General features: G+C 60.7%; 1 protein-coding gene across 1 annotated transcript in view; it reads right to left on the bottom strand.

Moving 5' to 3' along the window:
* Positions 1 to 6,483: 6,483 nt before the first annotated feature.
* Positions 6,484 to 8,884, bottom strand: part of LOC142922567 (uncharacterized) — a 2,601-nt gene continuing 200 nt past the window's right edge. Inside the window, exons 1-2 of the mRNA XM_076063355.1 lie at positions 6,870 to 8,884; positions 6,484 to 6,620 (exon numbers count right to left, since the gene is read on the bottom strand). The exon at positions 6,870 to 8,884 is cut by the window's right edge and continues 200 nt beyond it. Coding sequence (XP_075919470.1) covers positions 6,484 to 6,620; positions 6,870 to 8,884 — 2,152 coding nt within the window. The remainder of the gene's footprint in view (positions 6,621 to 6,869) is intronic.

Raw genomic sequence — 8,884 nt, 5'->3', positions numbered from 1 at the left:
CCTGGGCGAGTTCCCCACTACCTGGGCGAGTTCCCCACTACCTGGGCGAGTTCGCCACTACCTGGGCGAGTTCCTCACTACCTGGGCGGTGTCCCCACTACCTGGGCGGTGTCCCCACTACCTGGGCGAGTTCCCCACTACCTGGGCGGTGTCCCCACTACCTGGGCGAGTTCCTCACTACCTGGGCGAGTTCCCCACTACCTGGGCGGTGTCCCCACTACCTGGGCGAGTTCCTCACTACCTGGGCGAGTTCCTCACTACCTGGGCGAGTTCCTCACTACCTGGGCGAGTTCCTCACTACCTGGGCGGTGTCCCCACTACCTGGGCGAGTTCCCCACTACCTGGGCGAGTTCCCCACTACCTGGGCGAGTTCCCCACTACCTGGGCGAGTTCCTCACTACCTGGGCGAGTTCGCCACTACCTGGGCGAGTTCCCCACTACCTGGGCGAGTTCCTCACTACCTGGGCGAGTTCCTCACTACCTGGGCGAGTTCCTCACTACCTGGGCGAGTTCCTCACTACCTGGGCGAGTTCCTCACTACCTGGGCGAGTTCCCCACTACCTGGGCGAGTTCCCCACTACCTGGGCGAGTTCCCCACTACCTGGGCGAGTTCCTCACTACCTGGGCGAGTTCCTCACTACCTGGGCGAGTTCCTCACTACCTGGGCGAGTTCCTCACTACCTGGGCAAGTTCCTCACTACCTGGGCGAGTTCCCCACTACCTGGGCGAGTTCCTCACTACCTGGGCGAGTTCCCCACTACCTGGGCGAGTTCCTCACTACCTGGGCGAGTTCCTCACTACCTGGGCGAGTTCCCCACTACCTGGGCGAGTTCCCCACTACCTGGGCGAGTTCCCCACTACCTGGGCGGTGTCCCCACTACCTGGGCGGTGTCCCCACTACCTGGGCGAGTTCCTCACTACCTGGGCGAGTTCCTCACTACCTGGGCGAGTTCCTCACTACCTGGGCGAGTTCCCCACTACTTGGGCGAGTTCCCCACTACCTGGGCGAGTTCCCCACTACCTGGGCGAGTTCCCCACTACCTGGGCGAGTTCCCCACTACCTGGGCGAGTTCGCCACTACCTGGGCGAGTTCCCCACTACCTGGGCGAGTTCCTCACTACCTGGGCGGTGTCCCCACTACCTGGGCGAGTTCCTCACTACCTGGGCGAGTTCCTCACTACCTGGGCGAGTTCCCCACTACCTGTGCGAGTTCCTCACTACCTGGGCGAGTTCCTCACTACCTGGGCGAGTTCCCCACTACCTGGGCGAGTTCCTCACTACCTGGGCGAGTTCCTCACTACCTGGGCGAGTTCCTCACTACCTGGGCGAGTTCCTCACTACCTGGGCGAGTTCCCCACTACCTGGGCGAGTTCCCCACTACCTGGGCGAGTTCCTCACTACCTGGGCGAGTTCCTCACTACCTGGGCGAGTTCCTCACTACCTGGGCGAGTTCCTCACTACCTCGGCGAGTTCCTCACTACCTGGGCGAGTTCCTCACTACCTGGGCGAGTTCCCCACTACCTGGGCGAGTTCCCCACTACCTGGGCGAGTTCCCCACTACCTGGGCGAGTTCCCCACTGCCTGGGCGAGTTCCCCACTACCTGGGCGAGTTCCCCACTACCTGGGCGAGTTCGCCACTACCTGGGCGAGTTCCCCACTACCTGGGCGGTGTCCCCACTACCTGGGCGGTGTCCCCACTACCTGGGCGAGTTCCCCACTACCTGGGCGAGTTCCCCACTACCTGGGCGAGTTCCTCACTACCTGGGCGAGTTCCCCACTACCTGGGCGAGTTCCTCACTACCTGGGCGAGTTCCTCACTACCTGGGCGAGTTCCCCACTACCTGTGCGAGTTCCTCACTACCTGGGCGAGTTCCCCACTACCTGGGCGAGTTCCCCACTACCTGGGCGAGTTCCTCACTACCTGGGCGAGTTCCCCACTACCTGTGCGAGTTCCTCACTACCTGTGCGAGTTCCCCACTACCTGGGCGAGTTCCTCACTACCTGGGCGAGTTCCCCACTACCTGGGCGAGTTCCCCACTACCTGGGCGAGTTCCCCACTACCTGGGCGGTGTCCCCACTACCTGGGCGGTGTCCCCACTACCTGTGCGGTGTGCCCACTACCTGGGCGAGTTCCCCACTACCTGGGCGAGTTCCCCACTACCTGTGCGGTGTCCCCACTACCTGGGCGAGTTCCCCACTACCTGGGCGAGTTCCTCACTACCTGGGCGAGTTCCCCACTACCTGGGCGAGTTCCCCACTACCTGGGCGAGTTCCCCACTACCTGTGCGGTGTCCCCACTACCTGGGCGAGTTCCCCACTACCTGGGCGGTGTCCACACTACCTGGGCGAGTTCCCCACTACCTGGGCGAGTTCCTCACTACCTGGGCGAGTTCCCCACTACCTGGGCGAGTTCCCCACTACCTGGGCGAGTTCCTCACTACCTGGGCGAGTTCCCCACTACCTGGGCGAGTTCCCCACTACCTGGGCGAGTTCCTCACTACCTGGGCGAGTTCCTCACTACCTGGGCGAGTTCCCCACTACCTGGGCGAGTTCCCCACTACCTGGGCGAGTTCCCCACTACCTGTGCGAGTTCCCCACTACCTGTGCGAGTTCCTCACTACCTGGTCGAGTTCCCCACTACCTGTGCGGTGTCCCCACTACCTGGGCGGCGTGCTCACGACCGGCTCCGCTTTCACGGCGGAGGCCTCGCTCCGAATCGATCGAGCGGCGATGCCTTTTCATCGGCTGCATAACGCCGCTGTGCCTCAGCCACCCGGTCCGTCGCTCCACGCGAAGCTTCGGGTCTCCTTCGGCGGGGGCATCGACTTCATCGGCGGCGTGGGTCGCGTTCGGAGGGCAAGCGGCCAAACGCAAACTAAACATCTCGATTTAAAGCTTTCGTGACTGCAAGGGTGCTAAATTCTATGCCAATTCCTTTGTCAGGGCTCTCCGTTTCTTCTCACGCAGCTTAAAGGTCGCGGTCTGGGCTTGGCTGTGTTCGCTCCAGCGCTGTCCTCCAGACAGTCTCGTCCCTTCACCTGATGAAGGCCGCTTGTGTTGTGGCCGAAACGTCGCGAGAATTTTATCGTGTTATTTTATTTTATTAATTTATTATTTTATTCTCATTCCACGTGACTTTACCGAAAGAACCAAAGAAGGCAAACTAAACAGTCCGCTATGATGGATGAGATTGGTCGTGAAAGCCTCCCGCGACTCCTAACTACAACTAACTACTAAGACCGCAACAACTGCCAAACATTACTACTAATACTACTGCTAGTACTACTATGTGTATGTCTGTGTCTGTGTGTTTGTGTCTCGTGTGTGAGACTGCCAAACAACAGGGAGTGGCTCTTCTTCTGAACATAATAATGAAGGGGGCGTGGGAGCGTGGCGGTGAGGTGTGGGAAGCTGTAAGCCCCAGGCTACTTTGGGCTCACCTTCCCATCAACCGGAGGCGAGTGGTGGTCGGAGTTACTTATGCCCCCACCGAAGACGAACATCCGTGGAGGGATGCAGGCAAGGTCGATGAGTCAGATGCCTTCTATCACCTCCTGTCACAGGTGCTGGCTAAAGTGGCACCTCGGGATAGAGTCATCATGTTGGGTGACTTCAATGCCCCAGTTGATCATGATGCTGGCACCTGGGCTGGAGTGATTGGAGGGCATGGGCCGGATCAGCTCAATAACAACGGTAGGAGGCTGCTAGATTTTTGTACAGCCCATGGGCTTGTAATTACCAACACGCTGTTTCGGCATCGGTGCATCCACACAACATCACGGATGAACGCCGGGTCCAAACAAGAACATCTGCTGGACTACATAGTGACAGACCAGCGGATGCGAGCCCATGTCCTTGACACCAGGACCTACCGTGGAGCTGATCTGCCCTCTGACCATCGACTTGTCATCTGTAAGATGCGCCTGCCATTCTTCCACTCCGGTGGTGGGTGTACACCCAGGACCCCATTCCAACCTACAGTGGCCTGGTCTCAGTGATCTTATGAAAGTTGCAAGCGAGAATTTCATCATCGCTTGCGGCTGGGGTTGGCATCGTCCCCCACTCCTAATGTCGAGGGTAAATGGGCGAGGTTTAGGACCGACTCAGGCAGCGGCAATGGCTGCTTTGGGTACGCGGTCCAGACCTCCCCAGAGACCCTGGCTGACAGAGGAGGTGTTCAGGATGGTTGAGAAAAAGCGACAGGCCCACTGTCATCGGCTACTGAATCCCACGTCAGAGAATGAGGAGGCTTACCGCAGCCTTCGCTTGGAGGTTCAGAGAGCCGTGAGGCGCTGCAAGGATGGGTGGTGGTCGCAGGTTGCTGAGGAGATGGAGTCTGCCTCAGTGGCCCGCGATGACAAATCTCTATTTAACTCCATCAAAAAAGTAACCTGCAGCGCCACACCTATTACCATCATTAGGGGAAAAAACAGTGATCCAATCTCCGACACCCAGGAACAGGTTTGCAGATTTGCTGAGCATTTCTGTGAGGTCCTGGGGGAGGGGAAATCCCTCAGCCAGGAAAAGTGGGGATGACCCTGCTGAGGCTGCGGTGCCTCAAATATTGGAAGAAGTCACCCCCTGTGAGTGGCTGGCTGAGGTGCCATCTGTTGAGGAAGTACTGAAGGCGATCCAGAGTCTGAGACCAGGAAAGGCACCGGGCAGAGACGATCTCCCAAGCGAAATGCTGAGGGAGGGTGGCGTTTGTGCACAGACTGCCCTACATGATATCATCATAACAGTCTGGGCCACTAGGCGGGTTCCGCAGGATTGGAAGGATGCCCTGGTGGTCCCCCTCTTTAAGAAGGGGGACCGCACAGACTGTAACAACTACAGGGGCATCTCACTCCTCAGTGTGCCAGGAAAGGTCCTGGCAAGGATTATTCAGCATCACCTTGCCAGGCACGCTGAGGAGAGGCTTGCGGAGCCCCAATGTGGTTTCAGGAAAGGGTGGTCCAGCACCGATGCCATATTTTCTGTCTCGTCTGCTACAGCAGAGGTGTAGGGAATTCCAGCAAGACCTACATCTCTGCTTTATTGACCTGGTCAAGGCCTATGATACCATCAGAAGGCCTGGGCTCTGGGTTGTTCTTCATGCTTTCAGAGTCCCTGACCCTCTGCTCACGATCATTAAGGACCTTCATGATGGTGAGCGGGCCCGGGTAAAACTACGTGGCCGGGAGTGGGAGCCATTCCCTGTATACCTTGGGGTGCGACAGGGATGTCATCTGGCTCCCACATTATTTAACATCTATTTTGACCACGTAGTTCGTGAAGCCTTCAATAGCTGTACTGGGGGAATTTCCATTTGGTACAGATACAATGGGAGGCTGATCGATGCCCGGGTGCGGTCAAGGGATGGCTCCCTATTGCTCAACCACGTTATGTATGCCAATGATTTGGTAATTGCTGCTCATTCAGAGGAGTTGGAGACGCTGCTGCTGAAACTGGAGCGTGCCACTAAGAGGTGGGGCCTTACCATCAGCCCCACCAAAACTAAGCACCTGCCTGGGTATTTTGTACCATCGGACACTCCACCCACACAACTCCCAATCAGTGATGTGGCAGTTGTGGAGAGAGTGGAGAGTTTCCCATACCTGGGCAGTGTGCTCATAACCAGCTCTGGTTTAATAGCAGAGGTCTCTCTCACTCCGAATCAGTCGAGCGGTAATATCTTTTCATCAGTTGCGTAACGCTGTGTGGAAGCTACCTGGTCTGTCGCTCTGCACGAAGCTTCAGGTCTTCTCGGCCACGGTCATTCCCTCCTTTCTCTACGCTTGCGAGACGTGGACCCCCCTAATGGAGCATCTTCGCCGGTTAGAAACATTTAGGCTGGACTGCCTACGATCAATCCTGGTTTAACCAGGCTGGATTGTGTGAGGAGCTCACAAATCCTTGAAAGATCTGGGCAAAGTCCCATCGGTGAGCTCCTCCGGCAGGCAAGGCTGCGTTGGCTGGGTCATGTAGCCCGCATGCCCAGCCACCGCATGCCGAAACAGCTTTTGTTCAGCCGGATAGAGGGGGCTAAACGGGCGCGGCACGGGCTAGAGAAGAGATGGAGTGATGTGATACAGGGGGACGTGGAGCTGAGTGGACTTGCCGATGACTGGTACCAGCGGTGTAAAGATCGGCCTCTGTGGAGGAGGCTCGTGAAAGTGCTACTGGGAAGTTGGAGGCAGTCGCCCTCCAACAATAACGGAGGGCGGAGGAGCGACGCTCACAACAACGAGCGGAGCGCCGGGTGGCTAAAGCACAGCAAGTTGGCACAGTAGGGGGCACAGGTGGTGCATCAGTCAGTCATCTCAGTCAGTCGACCCGTGGCACCTGCTGGGTCTGCCCCGTGACCTCCTGCCAGCGGGCGTTCGACACTTCACGTGGCCTCAGGGTGCACATAGCCTGGCACAAGCGTCGTGGTGACGTCACCACCACTTAGTGGCGAATGGCGGTTGTTGTTGTGTCTGTGTGTGTGTGAATAAGTTTTACTCAGTCGCCCTCAACTCGGCCCTCAACTCCACCTCCACGCTTCACCTTCACCGGCGCCTGAGACCGGTGGGGGCTGCTGCTACCGTGACATTTCCGTTTGGCGGCCGAAATCACCGTCACGGCCGACGGGAAACCACCTCCACCACCACCACCACTTCCACCACCACCACCGCCACCTCCACCACCACCACCACCGCCACCACCACCTCCACCACCACCACCACCATCACCGCCACCACCCCCAACAACACCGCCACCACCCCCAACAACACCGCCACCACCCCCAACAACACCGCCACCACCCCCAACAACACCGCCACCACCCCCAACAACACCGCCACCACCCCCAACGACACCGCCACCACCCCCAACGACACCGCCACCACCCCCAACGACACCGCCACCACCCCCAACAACACCGCCACCACCCCCAACAACACCGCCACCACCCCCAACAACACCGCCACCACCGCCGTCTCCTCCGTCTTCGGTCTCCATCGGACGGCTCTCCGGTCGGCCATCGGAACGTCCGGCAGCTCCCTCGCCCTCCTGTGTGGTAGCTCCATCACTGTCCTGTGTGGTAGCTCCATCACTGCCCTGTGTGGTAGCTCCCTTGCCACCCTGTGTGGTAGCTCCATCACTGTCCTGTGTGGAAGCTCCATCACTGCCCTGTGTGGTAGCTCCATCACTGCCCTGTGTGGTAGCTCCCTTGCCACCCTGTGTGGTAGCTCCCTTGCCACCCTGTGTGGTAGCTCCATCACTGTCCTGTGTGGTAGCTCCCTTGCCACCCTGTGTGGTAGCTCCATCACTGTCCTGTGTGGCAGCTCCCTTGCCACCCTGTGTGGTAGCTCCATCACTGTCCTGTGTGGTAGCTCCATCACTGTCCTGTGTGGTAGTTCCCTTGCCACCCTGTGTGGTAGCTCCCTTGCCACCCTGTATGGTAGCTCCATCACTGTCCTGTGTGGTAGCTCCATCACTGCCCTGTGTGGCAGCTCCATCGCCCTCCTGTGTGGTAGCTCCCTTGCCACCCTGTGTGGAAGCTCCATCGCCACCCTGTGTGGTAGCTCCATCACTGTCCTGTGTGGTAGCTCCCTTGCCACCCTGTGTGGTAGCTCCATCACTGCCCTGTGTGGTAGCTCCATCACCGCCCTGTGTGGTAGCTCCATCACCGCCCTGTGTGGCAGCTCCATCACCGCCCTGTGTGGCAGCTCCATCGCCCTCCCGTCCGGCGGCCGGGCGAGACCGGCGACCTCCCCGCCGCCCCTTCACCGCTTTCGCCGAACCGCCCTCGGCCCCTCCTCCGGCCCCTCCTCCGGCAACAACTCCGCCTCCTCCTCCTCCTCCTCCTCCTCCTCCTCCGCCTCCTCCTCCTCCTCCTCCTCCTCCTCCTCCTCCTCCTCCGTGAGTCTTCTGGTGCCTCCGCAGGTGCCCCGACTGCGAGAACGTCCGGCCGCACAGCGCGCACGCGAAGGGCTCCTCCCCCGTGTGGGTCCGCCCGTGGATCCGGAGCTGCCCGGACTGCGCGAAGGCCTTGCCGCAGACGCCGCAGCCGAAGGGCCGCTCGCCCGTGTGCGTCCGCCCGTGCGCCCTCAGCTGGCCGCACTGGATGAACTCCTTGCCGCACACCGTGCACACGAAGGGCCGCTCGCCCGTGTGGATCTTGCCGTGCCGCTGCAGGTGGCCGAGCTCGGCGAAGGCCTTGCCGCAGACGCCGCAGCCGAAGGGGCGCTCCCCCGTGTGCGTCCGCCGGTGGTTGAGCAGCTGGCCCGACTGGGCGAAGGCGCGGGGGCACTGGGGGCACGCGAAGGGGCGCTCCCCCGTGTGCGTCCGCCGGTGGACGCGCAGGTGCGGGAGGCGAGCGAAGGCCTTGCCGCACACCGCGCACTCAAACGGCTTCTTGGCGGTGCCGGTGGTGCCGGTGCCGGTGCCGGTGGTGGTGGCCGGGGGAGGAGTGGCCTCGCCGGGGATGTCCATGGTGTGGTGGTGACGGTGTCGGCGGTGTCGTTGTCGGCGGTGACGGTGTGTGGCGGTGACGGTGTGGCGGTGACGGTGTGGCGGTGACGGTGTCGGCGGTGACGGTGTGGCGGTGACGGTGTGGCGGTGACGGTGTGGGCGGTGACGGTGTGGCGGTGACGGTGTGGTGGTGACGGTGTCGGCGGTGACGGTGTGGCGGTGACGGTGTGGTGGTGACGGTGTGGCGGTGACGGTGTGGCGGTGACGGTGTCGGTGGTGACGGTGTGGCGGTGACGGTGTGGCGGTGACGGTGTGGCGGTGACGGTGTGGCGGTGACGGTGTGGCGGTGACGGTGTGGCGGTGTCGGTGTGGCGGTGACGGTGTGGCGGTGACGGTGTGGCGGTGTCGGTGTGGCGGTGACGGTGTGGCGGTGACGGTGTCGGCGGTG

This window comes from Petromyzon marinus, unplaced genomic scaffold, assembly GCF_048934315.1.
Source record: "Petromyzon marinus isolate PM22_M1 ecotype Great Lakes invasive population unplaced genomic scaffold, UKy_Petmar_22M1.pri1.0 PM_Scaffold_103, whole genome shotgun sequence".
NCBI lineage: Eukaryota > Metazoa > Chordata > Hyperoartia > Petromyzontiformes > Petromyzontidae > Petromyzon > Petromyzon marinus.
Note: the sequence above shows the minus strand (reverse complement) of the source record. Positions and strands in the feature narration are given on the sequence as shown.